Below are 23,410 nucleotides of genomic sequence, written 5' to 3'. Positions count from 1 at the left end.
TAAGGTGCTAAGTGAGACGAACGTCTCTGGAAATATCTATGACCTGAACTGATGACTGGATTCTTCTTCCTACAGATGCTACTTGACTGGCTGAGCTCTTCCAGCATTTTCTGTTTATGCTTCTGCTTCCAGCATCAGCAGTTTTACTGCTCTGTGTACCTGTAAAGATGTGGAGCTGTCTTTGGGTGGAGGTATTCCCATGGTTCATATTCCTCTGTGTATATTCATGTATGAGTGTTCTTGGAGTGAATGGAGAGACAAGAGACTGCAGATGCTGGAATCGAGCAATAAACAACCTGCTGGAGGAAATCATTGGGTAAAGCAGTGTCTGTTTGCGGAGGTGATCAGGGGGTTGGGAGGAATTGTCGACGTTTCAGGTCAAAACTTTTGTCACCAGCTTTCTCTTGTGCCTTCTTGCAGGTCAGACACCAAGGCTGAGCTGGAATTAGTCTGCAGTATGGCCAAGGAAGTGGGCGCATTTGATGCAGTAAAGTGCACTCACTGGGCTGAAGGAGGGCTGGGAGCCGTTGAGTTGGCAAAGGCTGTGCAGAGGGCTTCCGAACTGCACAGTGACTTCAAATTCCTCTATGATTTAGAAGTAAGAATTAACTTACATGCTGGTTTAATTTGTAGATCTAATGGTGGAGGAGACAATAAGAAATCAGACTGCTGGAGAGTGGTAATGGGAGGGCAAAGTAATGGCAGATGAACTTGACAAGTGCTTTGCATCAGTCTATACAGTGGAAGATACCAGCAGTATGCCAGAAATTTAAAAGTGTCGGAAGGCATTCAGGATTATAGTTGTTGTTACTAAGGAGAAGGTGTTCAGGAAGCCAAAAGGTCTGAAAGCAGGTAAGTCACCTGGACCAGATGCACCACACCTGAGGGTTCTGAAAGGTAGCTAAAGAGATTGTTCAGGCATTAGTACTGATCTTTCAAGAATCATGAGATTCTAGGATGGCTTCAGAGTACTGTAAAATTGCAAATATCATTCCACTCTTTAAGAAGAGAGAGAGGCAGAAAAAGTGAAATTATAGGCCAGTTAGCCTGACTTTAATGGTGGGAAGATGTCGGAATCCATTATTAAGGATGAGGTTTTGAGGTACTTGGGAGCCTGTGATAAAATAGGCCAAAGTCAGTATGGTTTCCTTGAGGGAAAATTTTACCTAGCAAATCTGTTAGAATTCTTTAAGGAAATAACAGGCAGGATAGAAAAAGGAGAGTCAGTGGAAGTTGTATACTTGGACTTTCAGAAGGCCTTTGATAAGGTGTTGCACATGAAGCTGCTAAATAAGATGGGAGCCTGTGGTATTGCAGGAAAGATACTAGCATGGATAGAAGGTTGGCTGACTGACAGAAGGCAAAGAGTGGAATAAAAGGGGCTTTTTCTGGTTGGCTGCCGATGACTAATTGTGTTCTACAGGGATCTATGTTGGCACCACTTATTTTCACGTTATGTGTCAATAATTTGGATGACAGATTGATCGCTTTGTAGCCAAGTTTGCAGATGATATGGAGGTAGGTGAAGAGGCATTTGGTGTTGAGGAAGCAGGGAGTCTGCAGAGGACTTGGACGGGTTGGGAGAATGGGCAAAGAAATGAAAGATGGAATATAGTATAGGGAAGTGTATGGTCATGCACTTTGGTAGAAGGAATAAAGATGTAGACTATTTTCTAAACAGGGAGAAAATTCAGAAGTGCATAGGGACTCAGGGAATCTTCATGCAGGATTCCCTAAAGGTTAACTTACAGGTTGAATCGATGGTAAGAAAGAAAAATGCAGTGTTAGCATTCATTTTGACAGGTCTACAATGAAAATCAAGGAGCTGATGCTGAACAAGGCATTGGTCAGGCCACAGAGTATTTTGAGCAGTTCTTGGCCCCTTATCTAAAACAAAGATGTGCTGGCATTGGAGAGGGTCCAGAGGAGGTTCATAAGAATTATTCTGGGAATGAAAGGGTTAATATATGAGAAGTATTTTTTGTCTGTAGACCTGTACTCACTAGAGTTGAGAAGAATGAGGGAAGGATATCCTTGAAACCTACCAATGAGTGGATGTGGAGAGGATGTTTCCAAAAAAAATTATAGCATTTGTAAACAAGAGAATTGACTAAAAAAAGTCACTTATAAGAAAATTGAAACTTTGGGACCAACCTTACTTTTGTACATGGCATACCCCAGCAGAGGGTGAATTACCTGTTTTATCTTGTCAATCTGTTTTCTAAGCACTGCTCTTTAATGTGGGAGTCTGACTTTCTATTTCTCTGGTAAAGCTGCCTATTGTGGACAAAATCCGTACTATAGCCCAGAGGATCTACGGTGCTGCAGATGTGGAGCTCAGTCCTGAAGCACAGCACAAGGTGGAGGTTTACACCAAGCAGGTAAGGGGCCTGTCATGCAGTCTCATCTTCCTCCAGGCAGGCTTGGTCATCAGAATCAGGTTTACTACCACTGACTTAGATGATGTGACATTGGTTTTGTGGTAGCAGTACAGTGCAAAGGCATAAAATTACTACAAAGTACAAACATCAATTAAAAAAAAAAGGGTGCAATGTTCATGGACCATTCATACATTTGGAGGCAGAGGGGAGAAGCTGTTCTGAACTGTTTAGTGTGGGTCTCAAGGCTCCTGTTCCTCCTCTTCATGATGGTAACAAGAAGAGAGTATGTCCTAGATTTCATAAAGTCGCGCAGCATAGAAATTGGGCCTCTGATCCACGAACCATCAAGCATCCATTTACATCAATCAGACACTAAATATTTTATTTTAACCATGTTCCTATTAACACTCCCCTCCCCACCCCTCCGATTCTAACCCTGGGATTAAACCTGGATCTCTGGAGATGTGACGCAGCAGCTCTGCCTGCCGTGGCACTTACTGCGGGTGGAATCAGAATAAGGTTTATTATCGTGAAATTTGTTAACTCAGATAAGCAGACATCTCCCCAATGGGAGAAACTCTCACAATGGGTGTCTCTCAGTGGGCATTCACCATCTGCTGAGTCAGCCCATACCGTCATTCCTCTGCTGAACCCTACAGCACAGAAACAGGCGATCTAGTCCACTATTATTCTACCTAGTCCCATCGACCTGCTCCCAAGCCATAGCCCTCCATACCCCTCCCAACCATGTGCCTGTCCAAATTTCTTTTAAATGTTGAAATCATCTGCAGTTTTCACTTTCTCTTTGACCTTTGCCTGTGGATGTCCAGGATGTGTGAAGAGGTAAAACAGGATCACAGCTTCCTGTGTTTATAGAAAGGAGCCCAAACATGCTTGTGTGATCAGTAAGCATGGGGGTAAAATCATAGTAGATTAGCCCAGCCTATCACCAAGTGCCTTTTCACTGCCTGTGGAAGAGCCCCGGGTAATTTACCCCTGTATCTTCTGTCTTGCTTAAATATGAATTTTCTACCCGAGCAATAATCTACACTACACTTGTTTTCTCTCTTAGAAAACAAGGTTGTTTTCTTCCCCATTCTATAGCAAATTCAACCAACATCACATCCCTTCCAACACTGACACTGTACAGGGAGTAACTGCTGAACTGAACCTGTAATGACCTTGTCATTGTTTCCTATCCTTCTGCCAATTTGATGCTGGCACAAGAGACCTCAGATGCTGGAATCTGGTGCAACAAACACTGGGGGTCAGTGGGTCAGGCAGCATGAATGGTTTCTACCCAAAATGTTGACAGTCCATTTCCCTCTACGGATCCTGTCTGACCCACTGAGTTCCTTCAGCAATTTGTTAATATTTTGACGCTGCTTACTTGATAAAGGAATAGGCCAAGGATTAAGGATCAACTTTATTTGCTGTATACATTTACGTGTGTGAGGAATTTGGTGTGTTGTGTTGGTCAGGTTGCAACCTGCAAAAAAAAAAGCAATAACATTCAACAGTTATGCAGAATAAAGAACTATATAAAATAAATTGGAGGTTAAAGTACGTTTGGAATAAAATGTGCAAAAATACATAATACCAGCATGTATTTACAATGTAAACAACATTTTTTAAATGGTTTAAAGTATCTACAGTGACTGAGGTAATTCATAGAGGGGGGAGGGGAGGGCTAACAAGAATGATTGATCAAGTTAACTGCCTGTGGGGAAAACTTTTAAGATGGCATGAAGTTTTTGATTCGATAGCCCTAAAACACTTTCCAGAAGGAAGCTTTGGGAAAAGGCGGCTTGCAAAGTGGGTAGTTCAATGATACTTCCTGTCTGCTTCTTTTTCTTGGACACGTACAGGTCCTGCAGTGATGGTAGAGTCTAGTCAATGGTTTTTTCTGCTGATCTGACAGACATATCTCTTCTTCCCCTCCCCCACCCCCACCCGATTCCGGGGGGCTGGGGGAGTGTTAATAGGAACGTGGTTAAGATAAAGCCTGAGTATGTGTTCTACCAGACTCACACAGCTTTTATCTTTCTATCAAAACAACACGTGAGCAACAGCAAACCCGGTTCTGAAATTCTGTTATCAGGTTCTTGAACTGACCCTTGTGTATAATAAATATGAACTCATTCTCCCAATGTACCTCACAGAGGCTCTTGCACTTTATTTGTCTACCTGCAGAGCGCTTTCTCAGTAACTGCAACACTATAGAATATTACAGCATGCTACAGGCCCTTCAAATTTTCAAACCTACTGCAATATCCATCTAACCCTTCCCTCCTACATAGCCCTCCATTTTTCTATCATCCAACATTCTATGTCATTCTATTTTCCATTTACTATGTAAAAATTTTACATAAAGATTACAAAAATTTCATGAACTGTAAGATCAATATAATTTTGTCTGGATGATACAATTTGTTTCACTATATTTTGGTAGACCTGACAAATACCAATAGTTGATGTAAAGTGATTTGACCAGTAGTTGTGTAAAGTGGCTGTATTTAGGTTGGACATTGAATAAAATGAGGAGATCTCGCCTTACTCTAAAAGTCTCTTCTTGTTTGACCAGGGATTTGCCGGCCTTCCTATCTGCATGGCCAAGACTCACCTGTCGTTGTCCCATGAGCCAGAAAAGAAGGGAGCACCAACTGGGTTTGTTCTGCCAATCCGGGATATCAGGGCGAGCGTTGGTGCTGGGTTCCTCTACCCACTGGTGGGCACTGTGAGTACATCAGGGCACAGTAGCTGATTCATGCGGCTGACTGCCGAGACCGGGACTCTGTTCCCTCAAATATAAAAAGTTAGGGGATGATTTAATTGAGACAGCTTAAATTTAATAGGAGAGAGAACTTGTTAGGTTAGGTTAGTTCTATTGTCAAGATTCAAGTTTATTTATCACATGTACATCAAAACATATGGTGTAATGCATCATTAGCGTCAATGACCAACACAGTCCAAGGATTGTGCTAAGCAGTCTGCAAGTGTTGTCATGTTTCTGGTGCTAACATAGTGCTGCCACAACTTTCTAGCCCTAACCTGCCTGACTTGCTGAGTTCCTCCAGCATTTTATGCATTTTTGCCTGCATTTGGTACTTATTCCTTCATTGCGTGTCTATCTAAATGCCTCTTAAACACCACCTTCATATCTGCTTCCATCACTGCCTCTGGCATCATGTTCCAGAAACTCACTACTGTGTTTAAAAATACCCAGTTATCCTGCACAGCTCATTTAAATTTTCCCCACACTCCTTGAAGCTAAGCATACTAATATTAAGCATTTCTACCTGGGGATGGGGAAAGGCTCTGACTCTATGCCTCTCTAATCTTATAAACCTTTACCAGCTCTCCGCTCAGCCTCTAATGCTCTAGGGAGAGCAACCCAAGTTTGTCCAACCTCTTCTTGTAGCTCATACTCCCTAATCCAGGCAGCATCCTGGAGAACCCCTTCTGCACCTTCTCCGTAGTCTCCATATCATTCCTGTAATAGGGTAAAACAAACTGGTTGCAGAGGCATTGTGTAATGTCATAACACTGTGCTCTCTACCAACCTGCTTTTAAAGGCTCCCTTGTGTAGTAATTCTGATCAAGCTAACTCTTGTTTCTCTCCCCACTGCCTGGCCTGCTGAATATTTTCAAAATTTTCTGTTTTGTTTTAATCTACACATCATTTCTTTCCTCATAACACAAGAGATTTTGCAGATGCTGGAAATCCAGAGCAACGCGCACAAAATGCTGGAGGAACTCAGCAGGTCAGACAGCATCTATAGAGGGGAATAAACACTCAACATTTTCAGCCAACACATTTACTTTCCTCGGTTTTCTCAAGACCAGTCTGAGTAAATGCGGATTATTTTTATTGAAAACAGTTTGTCTGAAAATGGAACTAAGTTAGTAGGGCCAGCCAGGAGTGTGTAGTTCACAGGCATTGATGAGCATTCTCTGCTGCAGTCGCTTTTAATTAACACACTGCAAAAGAAAAAACAAGTTGTTAATTGGCCTGACACACTGATGGTGTGTTACCCCTGAGGGCATGGGTAGGCAATAGGCTCATAAATGACTTGGAACATGGGACACTAGAGAGAGAAATCTTGAGCAAAACACACAAAATGCTGGGGGAACTCACAGAGGAAAATAAAGGGAAAATGAGACCCTTCATAGTTCAAGTTTAATTGTCATTCAACCGTACGTAAATAGCCATGAATACAGCCAAATGAAACAGCATTACTCCAGGACCAAGGTGCAAAGCACATTACGAGCAGTCACACAAAGCACATGTAGCATATACAAGGTAGCAGTAAACTGGAGACAGCAGACACTTCCCTCCAGGGTGGCTGCAAACAAGCAACACAGCAGCTTGGGGCCAAGTCCTCGCTACGACCAAAGCCATGCTGTCCGTCAATAAATCAGTGAATCAAATTTGCAGCATTCCACATTAACAATGTCCAACAGAATCTTGTGATCACAAGAAAAATAGCTAAGACAATCAGTCGCTGTTAGACTACACACCTCCTTTGTGCACCAGAACCTCTCTGACTCGGGTAGCAGCACGATCTGCACCATCTAGCTCCTTCAGTTTCTCCGCCAATGAGTAACTCACTGTTGGGCTAGACCTGCAGTACTTTAAGTTCTTGATGTCCAGCAGGGTCTTATAATTGTAAAAAAAAGTCTTAAAAATGACAATATCGCCTTTGGTTGACCCTGTAAAAGCTGCTGTGATCGTGCACACCACCGTCTTACTGGAATGGTCATCAGGAAAGGTCTCAGCCCGAAACATTAACTGTTCATTCCCCTCCATAAGTGCTGCCTGAGCTACTGAGTTATTCCAGCATTTGATGTGTTGCTTTAATCATCTAAAGATTTTATTTGTCACTTGTACATTGAATTATCAAAACATACAGTGAAATGCATCAAATCAAACCAGCAAGGATTGTGCTGGGCAGCCAGTAAGTGTCATCATCCTTCTGATGCCAACATAGCATGCCCACAATTTACTAGCCTTAACCTGTACACCTTTGGAACGTGAGAGGAAACCCACGCCATCAAGAGAAGAATGTACATACTCTTTACGGACAGCGGTAGGCACTGAACCCCGATTGCTGGCACTGTAATGGTGTTATGGTAAGAGGTGTATAAGATGTTGATAGGGCAAAATAACGAATACAAGGGGCCATAATTTAAAAGTGATTGAAGGAAAGAATGGGGGGGGGGGGGGAATATCAGGAGTAGGTTTTATACTCCAAGATCAACTTTGTCCTTCCTTCCTACATAACCCTCCATCAATGTTCTCTCTAATTTGTAATGACCAGTGTGCACAAAAATCTTAGTGCTGTGTAATTTTTTCACCCAGTGCCAATATGTGTGCACTGAATTTTTAAGTGGAAGTAAACCTGAAGTTATTCTAAGGATAATAAACTACCAAGAATAGCTTCAAACTCACAGATAAATGCACATGTTGCTGTTTACGATCAAAAGCTTTGTTTTCAGAACACATATTTGGTGGTTTCATTCTGCCTTCTCGACTTCCATATAGATATAGTGGAAGACACTGTTTTATTTTGATAAATATTCATCAAAAGAAAATAATTTCACTTATCTAAGATGCATTAGCCCAAGGCTTTTTGACAGAAAAGGATGGCCCTGTGCTTTGGGCTCTGCAGTTTCCACATCCTGCACAGTAACAACTGAGAACGTGCCAAGCCTGCTACCAACTGCAGAGCGATATATTATAAGAAGTGAAAGTAGATTAAGTAATGAAATCTGGTTAATATGTTAAAACTTGAAATGTACTTAACATGCCAACAAGGTAGAGGGTGTCAAACTTTTGTTTGCAATTTAAATTCCTTTGTGCACTAGTAGCAAAAGATGTGTGCATGTGCACACCTTAGAGGAAACATTGCTATTCTATCATCCACATGTCTAAGTGTCTCTTAGATGTCCCTGATGTATCTGCGGTCTACCACCACCCCTGGCAGCACATTTCACAGACCCAACACACTCTGTATAAAACCTACCTCTGACATCTCCCCTGTACTTTTCTCCAATCACCTCGACACAACATCGAGGGCTGAAGGGCCTGTACTGTTCAATGTTTTACATAACCACTATGCTACCATGCAAAGGAAACCCACGCTGTCACGGAGGAGATGTAAATACTCCTTACATGTAGTGGTGAGAAAAGAACACCAATCGCTGATACCCTAACAACAATATGTTGACCACTACACTGCTTTGCACGAGATGCAAGTTGCTGCATGAAGCTGTATGGGCCCCCAAATCCTAAGAACTTTCTACAGGGGCACAATTGACTGACTGGCTGCATCACTGCCTGGTATGGGAACTGTATTTCCCTTAATCGCAGGACTCTGCAGAGTGATGCGGACAGCCCAGCGCATCTGTAGTTGTGAGCTTCCCACGATTCAGGGCATTTACAAGGACAGGTGTGTAAAAAAGGGCGCATTGGATCATTGGGGACCTGAGTCACCCCAACCACAAACTGTTCCAGCTGCTACCATCCGGGAAACGGTACCGCAGCATAAAAGCCAGGACCAGCAGGCTCCGGGACAGCTTCTTCCACCAGGCCATCAGACTGATTAACTCACACTGATTTGAATGTATTTCTATGTTACATTGTTCTATTTATTATAAATTACTATGATTGCATATTGCACATTTAGATGGAAACTTAATGTAAAGATTTTTACTCCACACGTATGTGAAGGATGTAATAAATAAAGTTAATTCAATAAAATTATGAGAGTAGCAGGTCCTGTTTTGATGCAGCAAGTGGCCACTGAATCGAGCAAAAGTGGTGAAAAGCCAGTTGCTCCCATTGCTCCGGGCACTCTGCCGATTGTCGGAGTGCCAGAGAGAGACAGCTGTGGCCCTATCCAGACAGATTGTTCATCCAGACTGGGTGTCTTCTTACCCATAAAGAACAAAGTCATGCTTTCTGTATGTGAAGTGAGGCTTGACACACACAATGCCGTCTGTTCTTCAACACTCCCCATTCATCCTGTAATCCTTCACCCGTGGCTGTTCAGAACTCTGTTCACTCTTAATTTTTTATCATTTACGGACAAGCAGTATTGTATAATGGAGTCATACTGTCTTTGAGTGACGTCTGTATTCAGTATCCTGTGTCAATGAACTTACCCGGTTACACAATGAAAATTTGAAAGTACCAATGAAGTAATGGTCAGAGCAGTGAGGCAAGATAACACAGTGTCTTGTTTTTAACCATTTCCACCCTGGGAAAAAGTCTCTGGCTCTCTACTCAATCAATGTCTCTTGTCATCTTGTACACCTCTGTCAAGTCACCTCTCACTGTCCTTCGCTCAAATGAGAAAAGCCTTTGCTCACTCAACCTATCCTCATGACATCCAGGCAGCATCCTGGTAAATCTCCTCTGCACCCTCTCTAAAGCTTCTACATCCTTCCTATAATGAGGTGACTAGAACTGAACACAATATTCCAAGTGTGATCTAACCAGGGTTTTATAGAGCTGCAGCATTAGCTTGCAGCTCTTGAACTAATGAAAGCCCACACACTGTGCAGGTGCTTAACCACCCTATCAGCTTGCACGGTAATTTCAAGCTATCAATGGACATGGACCTCAAGGTCCCTCTGTTCCTCCACATTGTTAAGACTCCTACCATTAATCCCATACTCAGCCTTCAATTTCAACCATCCAGTGTGAATCACATCACACTTTTCTGGGTTGAACTCCATCTGCCACGTATTAGCCCAGCTCTACATCCTTTCTATATCCTGTTGTGACCTACGACAATCTTCTACACCATCCACATCTCCCATCCTCCTTCATGTCGTCTGTAAACTTACTAAACCACCCTTCCACTTACTCCTCCATAAGAATAGGAGCAGAATTGGGCCATTTGGCCCTTCAAGTCTGCTCCACCATTCTATCTTGACTGATTTATTACCCCTCTCAACCCCATTCTCCTGCCTTCTCCCTGTAACCTTTTATAAAGTCATTTATAATAATCACAAAGCTCAGTGTCCCAAAATGGATCCATACAGAAGCTGGGTTCCCAGAACAGATCCCTATGGGCTATAGTCGGACAGCCACCTGCTCATGCTGGCCATCAAGTACTAATCCTACATGAATCCCACTTTATTCTCCTCACATTCCCGTCACCTCCCACCACATTCTACCTCTCACCTGCTCACTAAGAGTATCTTACAGTGGCCTCTTAACCTCCTGACCTTTACATCTTTGGAACGTGGAGGAAACCAGGGGACCTGGGAGAACCTCAAATGGTCGTGAGGAAAGTGTGCAAATTCCACACAGAGACAAACTTGAATCTCTGAAGCTGTGAGGTAGTGGCTCTATCTGTTTCAGCACTGTGCCCTCCCCCAGTACTATCCTTCTGCAGTTCCAGCTCTCCGCTGCTTGCATGTGGGTCCGTGTTGAAGGGAAATGGGTTGCATGTCAGTCTTTTTGTTTTGATGCTCCTCTGTGGAGGGGTGGGAGAGTAGGTTAGGACAAGGGCAGTGTTCACTTGTGATGTCTGGCTTTTGGTGTGTGTGTCTGTGGAACAATCATTTAGTCCCTACTTGTATATTCCTTTGTATCGATCAGTCAGTGACCCTGCCTCTGTGTGTGTTACAGATGAGCACCATGCCGGGACTGCCAACCCGACCCTGCTTTTATGACATTGATTTGGACCCTGAAACTGAAGAAGTGAACGGACTCTTCTAACTGCAGACCACAGTGAAAGGTAAGGGTTATCTCCATGACACCCTTCCCTTTATGGAGGTTTCAGAATGCATAAAAATAAATAAATCTAGGGCAGGGGTTCCCAACCTTTTTATGCCATGGATCAATACCATTAAGCAAGGAGCCTGATCAGTTAAATCTGAATTTTTTTATAGGAGCCCTCCATACCCCTCCCATCCATGTACTTATCCAAATTTCTCTTAAATGTTGCAATCAAACCAGCATCCACCACTTCCACTGGCAGCTCACTGTCACCACCCTCTGAGTGAAGTTCCCCTTAAATATTTCGCCTGAGCAGAAAGTTCAGGAAGGGATTGGAGAGTATGGCCAAGTGCAATAGGGATCGATATGAAAGGTGAGGGGAGTAATGGATTAAAAGTATTATATATGAATGCACGAAGTATAAGAAATAAAGTGGATGAGCTTGAGGCTCAGTTGGAAATTGGCAAGTATGATGTAGGAATAACAGAGACATGGCTGCAAGAGGACCAGGGCTGGGAAATGAATACTCAAGGATATACATCCTATCGAAAGGACAGACAGGTGGGCAGAGGAGGTGGAGTGGCTCTGCTGGTGAGGAATGAAATTCAGTCCCTTGCGAGGGGTGACATAGAATCAGGAAATGTAGAGTCAGTATGGATAGAACTGAGAAATTGTAAGGGCAAAAAGACCGTAATGGGAGTTATCTACAGGCCCCCAAATAGTAGCCTGGATATAGAGTGCAAGTTGAATCAAGAGCTAAAATTAGCATGTTGCAAAGGTAATGCTACGGTTGTAATGGGGGATTTCAACATGCAGGTAGACTGGGAAAATCAGGTTGGTACTGGACCCCAAGAAAGGGAGTTTGTGGAGTGCCTCCGAGATGGGTTCTTAGAGCAGCTTGTACTGGAGCCTACCAGGGAGAAGGCAATTCTGGATCCAGTGTTGTGTAATGAACTAGATTTGATAAGGGAACTCGAGGTAAAGGAGCCATTAGGAGGTAGTGACTATAATATGATAAGTTTTAATCTACAATTTGAGAGGGAGAAGGAAAAATCGGATGTGTCAGTATTACAGTTGAACAAAGGGGACTATGGAGCCATGAGGGAGGAACTAGCCAAAGTTGACTGGAAGGATACCCTAGCAGGGATGACAGTGGAACAACAATGGCAGGTATTTCTGGGAATAATACAGAAGGTGCAGGATAGGTTCATTCCAAAGAGGAAGAAAGATTCTAAGGAGAGTACCGTGGCTGACAAGGGAAGTTAAGGACAGTAAAAAAAAAATAGAAGAATTATAACATAGCAAAGATGAGCAGGAAGCCAGAGGATTGGGAAACTTTTAAAGAGCAACAGAAGATAACTAAAAAGGCAATACGGGGAGAAAAGATGAGATATGAAGGTAAGCTAGCCAAGGATATAAAGGAGGATAGTAAAAGTTTCTTTAGGTATGTGAAGAGGAAAAAATTAGTTAAGACCAAAGTTGGGCACTTGAAGGCAGAAATGGGTGAATTTATTATGGGGGACAAGGAAATGGCAGACGAGTTGAACAGGTACTTTGGATCTGTCTTCACTAGGGAAGACACAGAAAATCTCCCAGATGTAATAGTGGCCAGAGGACCTAGGGTAACGGAGGAACTGAAGGAAATTCACATTAGGCAGAAAATGGTGTTGGGTAGACTGATGGGACTGAAGGCTGATAAATCCCCAGGGCCTGATGGTCTGCATCCCAGGGTACTTAAAGAGCTGGCTCTAGAAATTGTGGACGCATTGGTAATCATTTTCCAATGTTCTATAGATTCAGGATCAGTTCCTGAGGATTGGAGGGTAGCTAATGTTGTCCCAGTTTTTAAGAAAGGAGGGAGAGAGAAAACAGAATTATAGACCGGCTAGCCTGACTTCAGTGGTGGGGAAGATGCTGAAGTCAATCATTAAAGATGAAATAGCGGCACATTTGGATAGCAGTAACAGAATCGGTCCGAGTCAGCATGGATTTACGAAGGGGAAATCATGCTTGACTAATCTGGAATTTTTGAGGATGTAACTATGAAAATGGACAAGGGAGAGCCAGTGGATGTAAGTGTACCTGGACTTACAGAAAGCCTTTGATAAGGTCCCACATAGGAGATTAATGGGCAAAATTAGAGCACATGGTATTGGGGGTAGGGTACTAACATGGATAGAAAATTGGTTGGCATAGAGGAAACAAAGAGTAGGGATTAACAGGTCCTTTTCAGAATGGCAGACAGTGACTGTTGGGGTACCGCAAGGCTCGGTGCTGGGACTGCAGCTCTTTACAATATACATTAATGATTTAGATGAAGGGACTAAAAGTAACCTTAGCAAATTTGTAGATGACACAAAGCTGGGTGGCAGTGTGAAATGTCAGGAGGATGTTAAGAGAATGCAGGGTGACCTGGACAGGTTGGGTGAGTGGGCAGATGCAGTTTAATGTGGATAAATGTGAGGTTATCCACTTTGGTGGCAAGGACAGCAAGGCAGATTACTATCTGAATGGTGTCAAGTTAGGAAAGGGGGAAGTACAAGATCTAGGTGTCCTTGTTCATCAGTCACTGAAAGTAAGCAGGCAGTGAAGAAAGCTAATGGCATGTTGGCCTTCATAACAAGGGGAGTTGAGTATAGGAGCAAAGAGGTCCTTCTGCAGTTGTACAGGGCCCTGGTGAGACCACACCTGGAGTATTGTGTTCAGTTTTGGTCTCCAAATTTGAGGAAGGACACTCTTGCTATTGAGGGAGTGCAGCGTAGGTTCACGAGGTTGATTCCCAGGATGGCGGGACTGTCATATGTTGAAAGATTGGAGCAACTGGGCTTGTATACACTGGAATTTAGAAGGGTGAGAGGGGATCTGATTGAAACATATAAGATTATTAAGGGATTGGACACGCTAGAAACATGTTCCCGATGTTGGGAGAGTCCAGAAACAGAGGCCACAGTTTAAGAATAAGGGGTAGGCTATTTAGAATGGAGTTGAGGAAAAACTTTTTCACCCAGAGTGTTGTGGATCTATGGAAAGCACTGCCTCAGAAGGCAGTAGAAGTCAATTCTCTGGATGCTTTCAAGAAAGAGTTAGATAGAGCTCTTAAAGATAGTGGAGTCAAGGGATATGGGGAGAAGGCAGGAACGGGATACTGATTGTGGATGATCAGCCATGATCACATTGAATGGCAGTGCTGGCTAGAAGGGCCGAAGGGCCTACTCCTGCACCTATTGTCTATTCACCCTAAACCTATGACCTCCAGTTTTAGTCTCAGCCAAGCTCAGTGAAAAAAGCCTGCTTGCATGTACCCTAGCTATACCCCTCATAATTTTATATACCCCTCTCAATCTTACTGATGTCTTTCCTGTAAGTCGGTGACCAGAACAGCACACAACACTCCAGATTAGGTCCCTCCAATGTCTTATACAACTTCAACACAGCATCCCATCTCCTGTACTCAGTACTCGGATTTATGAAGACCAACGTGCTAGACCCAGTTTCAATATCCTTGGCCTGCTGAGTTCCTCCAGCATTTTGTGTGTTTCTCTGGATTACCAACATCTGCATCTGTGATCCTGGTAAACCTCTTCTGCAGCCTCCCCAGAGTCTCTGCATCCTTTCTATAATAGGACAACCAGAGAGACACACAGTACTTCCAAGTGTTGTGTGACTAAAGTTTTATACAGTTTTTTAAACATAAAGATTAGCTTTATTTGTCACGTGTACATTGAGACAGTGAAATGTGTCACTTGTGTCAAGGACCAACACATTGCACTAATCACTATGCTTCCATGTTAAGCTTAAATTAAATTAGTTTCTGTGTCTCTTTCCAGCCCTTTGCCTCTGTCAATGGCAATGCCAAGAGTCTGTTCATGGACCTCTTGTTTCCATGCTGCCCCAGGACACCATCTTTCAGAGAGACTTCACATTAAACATGTTGCAAAGAACATTGTGTTGCGTCGCCCCATCCTCGTGCTGGTCCTCTCCACCCTTTGTTACACTATCCAATGATGGACTAACCGGTTACCTTGGACTGATAAAAGAGAGGAGTGAAGCCATTTCCCTTGGTCCATGTCACAAACATAACTACCACTGTTCACAGCCCAGGGGCTTGGCTGTAGCTGACACACCCTGGTACTGTATTTGACACAGCTGGCTTTTAACCGCATTTGGGAGGATTGTGAACAGTTCTGGGCCCCAAGTCAATGAAAAGATGTGTTGGCATTAGAGAGGGTTCAGAGAAGGTTCACAAGAATGACCCAGGAATGAAAGGGTGGACTTATGAGGAGTGTTTGGCTCTGGGTCTCTACTCGCTGCAGTTTAGAAGAATGTAGGAGAGAATCTCATTGTAACTTAATGAATATTGAAAGGCTTGGATAGAGTGAGCATGCAGAGGATGTTGCCAGTAGCAGAGGAAATTATGACCAGAGGGCACAGCCTCTGAGTAAGAAGTCCATTTAGAACAGAGATGATGAGGAATTTCTTTAGCCTGAGGGGAATAGATCTGAGGTGACTGTGGAAGTCAAGCCATTGGGTATATTATTAAAGCAGAGATTGATGGGTTCTGGATTAGTATGGGTGTCAAAGGTCACGGGGAGAAGGCAGGAGAATGGGGTTGAGACAGCCATGCTCAAAGATTGGAGAAGACTCAATGGGCCAAATGGCCTTTCTGATCTTGTGTGTTATAGTTTAACTGTAACTCCACATTCACTATCTCCAGAGCTGTAAACAAGGTCAAGTGAAGACAGTCAAATTACTTTCTAGAAGGACAGTGTTCACAATACTCTCTCGGCCTTGTACTCTGATGCACTGTATCATCAGATTTCAGCTTCTCAAGCTGCAGATACAGAAACAGCTTCTTCCCCTTCACCATCAGATTTCTGAATAATCCATGAACATTACCTCCTTTTGTGCCCCCTTCATTTCTGTAAATACTTGTAAGGACTTAGGCACTATTTCTTTATTTTTGTAAGTTTTGTTACATTTTGTATTTGCTCCATACTGCTGCTGCCAAAGAACAAATTTCTTGTTATCTGAGTCAGTCTAATTCTGATTCAGACACAGGGATTCAAACTCCCTTTGTTTGTATTAGTCAACCCAGCTTTCTGGTTCCTGAGCCAAGGGAGAAAAATTGTGTTCCTGGCCGATCTCCACTTTGTGTTCCCTCCCCAGCCAAGTGGAGATGTTGTGCCTTGTGATGTGTTAATAAACAGCTTTTAGGTCCACATACCTCCTCCTGGCTTCCACTCCATTCTGGTTCTCTGTCTTTGCAGTCTCCTCAGCCTAAATCACAGCCTGTTCCAAGATGGAGTGTAGATGTGATGCCATCTGTCTGCTCTGTTTTCCCTTTGTTGATCCTTAGTGGAACCATACTGTGTGAATCAAACTTGAATCCCTCCACCACTATAGAAGCCTTCTGACCATACTAAGAAGTGGTAGGTGCTGCTAAACAAAGACAGTATCAGGTGTTGTGAAAGAACTATGTGTTATGACCTACAGGAAAGAAAATAAGATCGTAAGAGTACCGAGAAAATTTACAAGGATGTTGCCAGGATTTGAGGGCCTGAGTTATAGGGAAAGGATGAATGGGTTAGGACTTTATTCCTTGGAGCATAGGAGAATTAGAGGAGATTGATAGGTATTCCAAAATAAGAGGAGTATAGTTAGGGTAAATACAAGCAGGATGTTTTCATTGAGGTTGGGTGAGACTAGAACATGGGTAAAGGGTAAAAGGTGAAATATTTAAGGGGAACCTGAGGGAGAATTTCTTCACTCAGGGTGGTGCAAGTGTGACTGAGCTGGTAGCAGATGTGGTGGATGCAAGTTTGATTGCAGCAGTTAAGAAAAGTTTGGATACATGGATGGGAGGGGTAGGGAGCGCTTTGGGTGCAGGTTTGTGACTAGACAGAATAACATTTCAGGCCAGAATAGATGGGCCAAAGGTCCTGTTTCTATGCTGAAGAGCTTTATGACATAGAAGAGGTTGATAATCAACTAGGCCACTTCAGAAGGGAGCGGGCGGTTGGGTGGGATTCTGGAGTCATATGAAATATTGGCATGAGACCCAGTTTCCTTAAATAAATAAATAAATAAATAAATATGGATTTATGCCCCAGGGATTCATCTGCCTTAATGCATTCTGAAACCTCTACCGTCTTCTCGTTTGTAATGTTGAGATGGTCCAGGATATCATTGTCCTCTTCCCTCAATTTAACAGCTCCACCTCCACAATAAATAGAGCAGAGCGGTAGCATAGCAGTCAGTGTAATGTAATTACAGCACCAGCGACCCGGGTTCAGTTTCCTCTGTGTGCTCCAGGTTTCTCCAACTTTCCAAAGACATGTGGTTACATGGGTGTAATTGGGTGGCACAGGTCCATTGGACCAGAAGTCCCTGTTACTGTGTTGTACCTCTAAACAAACAATAAAAAGAAATAAATATACATGAAAAGTTTTCACTTAAGAAACATTAGGATTCAAAGTTTCTTAGAAAGTCAAGATGAGACTTAAAACTTGTTGCTTACAAGTGTTTTATTAAGTATTACAAGAGCAGAAATTGAACAAGTAAGCGAAACAGAGCAAAAGAAAGGCAAAGAAAAAGTCATGGTCATCTCATCCTCAGACTGGGGTGACAAAATTCCAGTAATAGCAACTAACCTATAAAATTGCGAGATTCAAATGGCATGACACCTGCTACAGAAAACTTATAAGTTTCCAGAAAAATATAGAAGCAACTGTACCATAATTACTGGAAAATTCACTGAACAATTACATGTATATAGGTGATTATATAAAAATACAAGCAAACATAGGAAAGTTAAACCTCAAAGAAAATCCAAGAAAAATAACAATTTAATATCCTAATCCAAGACCTCACCCATTTCCTGTGGCTCCACACACAGATCATCATACCAATCCTTTAGGAGACGTCACACACAAAATGCTGGTGGAACACAGCAGGCCAGGCAGCATCTATAAAGAGAAGCACTGTCGACATTTCGGGCCATAACGTACTCTCTTCCTAGCTACATTTTTAGTCTTAAAATACTTGCAGAATCCTTCAGGATTTTCCTGTACCTCATCTAATAGGATACTTGATGTTTCTGCACTCTCACATTTTCTGCCTTTTTTTTTGCAGTGCACAAAAAATTGGAGTGTCCTCCAACAGATCCAGAATGGAGTTGATTTCATTACCAAACTCCTGTTACAAACAACACATGGTGCCAGGGATTGTCTTCTATCCTGTTTCTAGAACCACAGTCAACTACAATATCAGAACTTCTGAATCATGAGCTGATAATCAATAAAAGTTCACTCGCATGCTCTAATTTTCTATCAGAATAAAAGATTAATTTCCTAGCTTTGCCGCTGTCTGTGTCTGTTTCACGCATTCTGCCCCTCTGCTTGTGCCCTGGAGCCAAAGGGACTGAGGGTACCCCATCCTGTTCAGGTACAGACTTCCGAAAGATGTGGAGGGAGGGTCAGTGGTGAGGAAAAGGCACATGTTTATCAAACTACTCCCAAGCCTGTGCAGGTAAGGACCTGCAGTGCACACTTGGCTTTAGAAATGGAAGAAGGTTGAATCCAGGAGTTGGGACACCATGTTACAGCTGTACTAGACATTGGTGAGACAGCATGTGGGTGTATTACGTGCACTTTGGTTGCCTTATTATAGGAAGCATGTATAAGCTTTGGAGAGGTGCCGAGGAGATTTACCAGAATGCTGCCTGGATTAGAGAGCACATTTTATGAGGATGTGGTGAGCTTTTTGAGATGAAGAAGAAAGAAAGGTTACGAGACAGAAGTTTATAAGATAAGAGGCATAGAGCAAGTGACAACCAAAAACTTTTTTCCAGGGTAGAAATGGCTGATACCCGAGTGCATAAGACTATGTAGGAGAGAAGGGTTAGATTGATCTTGGAGTAGATTAAAAGTTGGTACAACATCGTGGGCTGTAATATTCTCTAGCAGTAACTACATATCAGCAGAAAGGATGAAAATGTAAAGCATCCTTTCAGTCCTGATGCTCTCCATATACAAGTGATGACATAACTGGCAAACCTTCCTCACGACTCGAGAGCCAGAGCATTGGGTCTGCACCAGTGACCCTTCACTGCTCCCTCTGCCACAGAGCCACAGACAAGCTCTAAGTAAAGGGCAGTACAGTGGAATTGCTGAGACTGCCTCACAGGAGCAGAGATTCAGGATCAATCCCAAACTTGTCTGGGGTAGAGTTTGCATGTTCTCCCTGTAACCACTTGCGTTTCCAAATGGCTCACAAAGTAGTTGTGAGGTTAATTGATTGTTATAAATTGTCCCTAGTGCATGGATGAGTGCTAGACTCTGGGGGGGAATTTGCAGCAAACAAATCAAATGTGATTAGTGTAGAAATTGGAGTTTATTGTCATCTGCACAGGTGTAATGAAATACATGTGTGCAGCAGCATCACAGAAACAGAGCATCCAATATACAGCTTTTACAAGAAAGCACAAATTATACACAATTTTTGCAAGCCAAGAGAACAAAAATCAGCCCTCATTGAGAGGTAAGTGATGGAAAAAGTGAGCAACTTCAAGTTCCTGGGAATCATATTCTCAGAGGGTCTACCCTGGGCTCAGCACATTGATTGTAATCTCGATGAAGGCACACCAGCAGTTCTACATACGTAGTGAGGAATTTTCAGGGGGCTCAGTATGTCACCAAAAACTTAACAGATGTGCAGTGGAGAACATTCACACTCTTTGCGTCACCATCCTGTTTGGAAACTCCAAAAAGCTGCAGAGTGTTACAGACTCAGCTCCATCATGGGCACAGACCTCCCTCCTATTGAAGGTATTGCCCCAGGACATTGGCATCCATCATTAATGATCCTCAGCACTGGGAACTTCTTTCCTCTTTATCAGGGAGGAGGCACAGGACCTGATATGTAAGTATTGGGATAGGCAGGGACTGATTAAAGATGGTCAACATGTCTTTGTGTGTGGTAGGTTGTGTCTAACCAATCTTTTAGAGTTTTTGAGGAGGTTACAATGAAAATTGATGAAGGAAAAGCAGTGGATGTTGTCTACATAGACCTTAGCAAGGATTTTGATAAGGTCCCATGTTGGAGGTTGGTCAAGAAGGGTCAGTTGCTTGGATTCAGGATGAGGCAGTAAATTGTATTAGACATTAGCTTCACAGGAGAAGACAGTGGTAGCAGATGATCGCCTTTGCTAGAGCTATTGGGAGTGGTTTAAACTAAGATGGCAGGGGAATGGGAACCAGTATGATAGAGTTGAGGATGAGCCAGCAGGTTTTAAAGTAGATGATATAAGGAAGGACACGCCATTGATTGGGTACAGATGCAGACAGAGCAAAGAGTTAATGTGTACCACAGAGGCAAAATTCATAAGAGCAAAGAACGCAGGATTGAAGGTGCTGTATTTAAATGCCTGTAGCATTCGGAATGAGGTGGATGAACTCATGGTGCAATTAGAGATTGGTCGGAACGATGTGGGCATCACTGAGTTGTGGCTGAAAGAAGGTCATAGTTTAACATCAAAGAATATATTTTGTATTAAAAGGATGGGCAGGAAGGCATAGGTGGTGGTGTGGCTCTATTGGTAAGAGAAAGAAGGTGACATAGGGTCAGAGAATGTCTAATCTTTGTGGGTGGAGATAAGAAACTGCAAGGGCAAAAAAACCTTGTGAATCATATGTAGGCCTCCAAATAGTAGCTAAGGAATGGGGTTGAGATTGCAAAGGGAGCCAGAAAAGGCATATAATAGGGGTAATGACACAATTGTAATGGGGGACTTCAATATGCAAGGGGATTGGGAAATCAGGTTGGTGTCAGATCACAAGAGAGGGAATTTGTTGAAAGCCTACCAGTTGGCATTTTAGAGCAGCTTGTGCTTGAGCCTACTCGGGGAAAGGCTATCTTAGATTGGGTGTTGTGTAGTAATACAGATTTTATTAGTCAGTTTAATGTAAAGGAACACTTAGGAGCTAGTGACCATATTATGACTGAAGGACTGGAAGATTACAAATGTCACTCCACTCTTTAAGAAGGGAGGGAGGCAAAAGAAAGGAAATTATAGGCCAGTTAGCCTAACTAAGTGGTTGGGAAAGTGTTGGAGTCTATTAGTAAGGATGAAGTTTTGAGGTACTTGGAAACTAATGATAAAATAAGTCAAAGTCAGCATGGTTTCTGTAAAGGGAAGTCTTGCCTGACAAAATCTGTTAGAGGTCTTTGAGGAAGCAACAAGCAGGGTGGACAAAGGAGAGGCAGTGGATGTCATTTCATTGGATTTTCAGAACGCATTTGATAAGGTGCCAGACAGGAGGTTGCTTAACAAGATAAAATTCCATGCTGTTACAGGAAAGATACTGGCATGGTTAGAGGAGTAGCTGACAGGCAGGAGGCAGCGAGTGGGAATAAAGGGGGCCTTTTCTGGTTGGCTGCCAGTGACTAGTGGTGTTCCTCAGGGGTCAGTAGTGGAACACTGCTTTTCACATTGTTTGTCAATGATTTGGATAATGGAATTGATTGCTTTGAGGCAAAGTTTGCGGATGATACAAAGACAGGTGGAGGGGTAGGTCGTGCTGAGGAAGCAATGCAATTGCAGCAGGATTTAGACAAATTGGAAGAATGGACAAAAAAGTGGCAGATGGAATACAGTGTTGGGAAATGTATGATAATGCATTTTGGTAAAAGGGACAATAATGCAGACTATTATCTAAATGAGCAGAAAATTCAAACATCAGAGCTGCAAAAGGACTCATGCAAGACTCCCAAAAGGTTAATTTACAGGTTGAGTCTGTGGTAAAGAGGGCAAATGCAAAGTTGGCATTTATTTCAAGGGGAAAAGAATATAAAAGCAAGGAGCTAATGCTGAGGTTTTATAAGACACTAGTCAGGCTGCACTTGGAGTATTGTCAACAGTTTTGGGCCCCATATCTCAGAACAGATGTGTTGTCATTGGAGAGAGTCCAGGAATGAAGAGGTTAACATATGAGGAGAATTTGGCAGCTTTCGACCTGTAGTCACTGGAATTTAGAAGAATGTAGGGGGATCTCATTGAAACCTACCGAATGTTGAAAGGACTAGATAAGGGTGGATGTGGAGAGGATGTTTCCTCTGGTGAGGGTATCCAGAACAAGAGTGCACAGCCTCAAAATTGAGGGGGGACCTTTTAGAACAGAGGTAAGGAGGATATTTTTTAGCCAGAGAGTAGTAAATCTGTGGAATGCTCTACCACAGACTGCGGTGGAGGCCAAGTCCGTGGGTATATTTAAAGCGGAAGTTGATCATTTCCTGATTGGACAAGACATCAAAGGATATGGCAAGATGGCAGGTGTATGGGGTTGAGTGGGATCCGGGATCAGCTATGATGGAATGGCAGAGCAGATTCAATGGGTTAAATGGCCTAATTCTGCTCCTATGTCCAATGGTCTTATGGTCTAACACTGCTCCTAAGGTCTTATGACTTAGCATTAGAGGCAAAGAAAGATGTAAATTCTACAAAAAAGAACACAATTACAACAAAAATCAGTCCATTATAGTGCGAGGATGTCAAAGTAGTTGTTGGACCCTAGAGTCTGTATCAGTAATTGGGTTGAGGTGATCAAGTGTCATATGTCCAAGTTTGGTGAGGGTACAAAGCTGGTGGCAAGTTGGGGTGTGAGGATCGAGAGAGGCTGAGTGAAGGGGTGGAAGGAAGAACATGAAATCTCCACTTGGGTAGGAAAAATAGTAACGTGGTATTTTTAAATGCTGAGGGCTGGAAAGGTGTTGGTGTTCAGGCGGACTCAGACGTTCTTGTCAGTGAGTCACTGGAAGTTAACATGCAAATGCGTAAAGCAGTTAGGAAAGCAAACAGCATATTGGTCTCCACGGCAAGAGGATATGAGTACAGGACCAGAGACACTGTAACTTCTTCCATTCACATAGGCGATACTGAGTGTAGAATACTGTGCACAGGTCAGGTCTCCTGTTAACAGAGTCAACGTTCAAAGTAAATTTATTATCGAAGTACATATAATCACCATATACAACACTTGTGGGCATTCACTGTAAATACAAAGAAACGCAATAAAATGAATGAAATACCAAACACAAGACAATCAATGTGCAAAAGACAACTGCGCAAATGCAAAAATACAATAATAATAATAATAATAATAAATAAGCAGTAAATACCAAAAACATGAGTCCTTGAAAGTGAGTCAGTAGGTTGTGGAAATAGTTCAGTAATGGGGCAAGTGAAGTTAAGTGAAGTTATCCCCTCTGGTTCAAGAGCCTGATGGTTGAGGGGTAATAA

At 42.8% G+C, this 23,410-nt stretch overlaps 1 protein-coding gene across 2 annotated transcripts in view; it reads left to right on the top strand.

Moving 5' to 3' along the window:
- The window catches only part of mthfd1b (methylenetetrahydrofolate dehydrogenase (NADP+ dependent) 1b), an 80,733-nt gene extending 62,266 nt beyond the window's left edge, over positions 1-18,467 (top strand). For both annotated transcript variants that reach the window (XM_073039451.1, XM_073039450.1), the window contains exons 24-28: positions 421-598; positions 2,274-2,381; positions 4,966-5,118; positions 11,026-11,134; positions 18,247-18,467. In XM_073039451.1, coding sequence (XP_072895552.1) covers positions 421-598; positions 2,274-2,381; positions 4,966-5,118; positions 11,026-11,115 — 529 coding nt within the window. In that variant the 3' untranslated portion in view covers positions 11,116-11,134; positions 18,247-18,467. The remainder of the gene's footprint in view (positions 1-420; positions 599-2,273; positions 2,382-4,965; positions 5,119-11,025; positions 11,135-18,246) is intronic.
- Positions 18,468-23,410: the final 4,943 nt, after the last annotated feature.

This window comes from Hemitrygon akajei, chromosome 3 (genome assembly GCF_048418815.1).
Source record: "Hemitrygon akajei chromosome 3, sHemAka1.3, whole genome shotgun sequence".
NCBI classification, from domain to species: domain Eukaryota; kingdom Metazoa; phylum Chordata; class Chondrichthyes; order Myliobatiformes; family Dasyatidae; genus Hemitrygon; species Hemitrygon akajei.
Note: the sequence above shows the minus strand (reverse complement) of the source record. Positions and strands in the feature narration are given on the sequence as shown.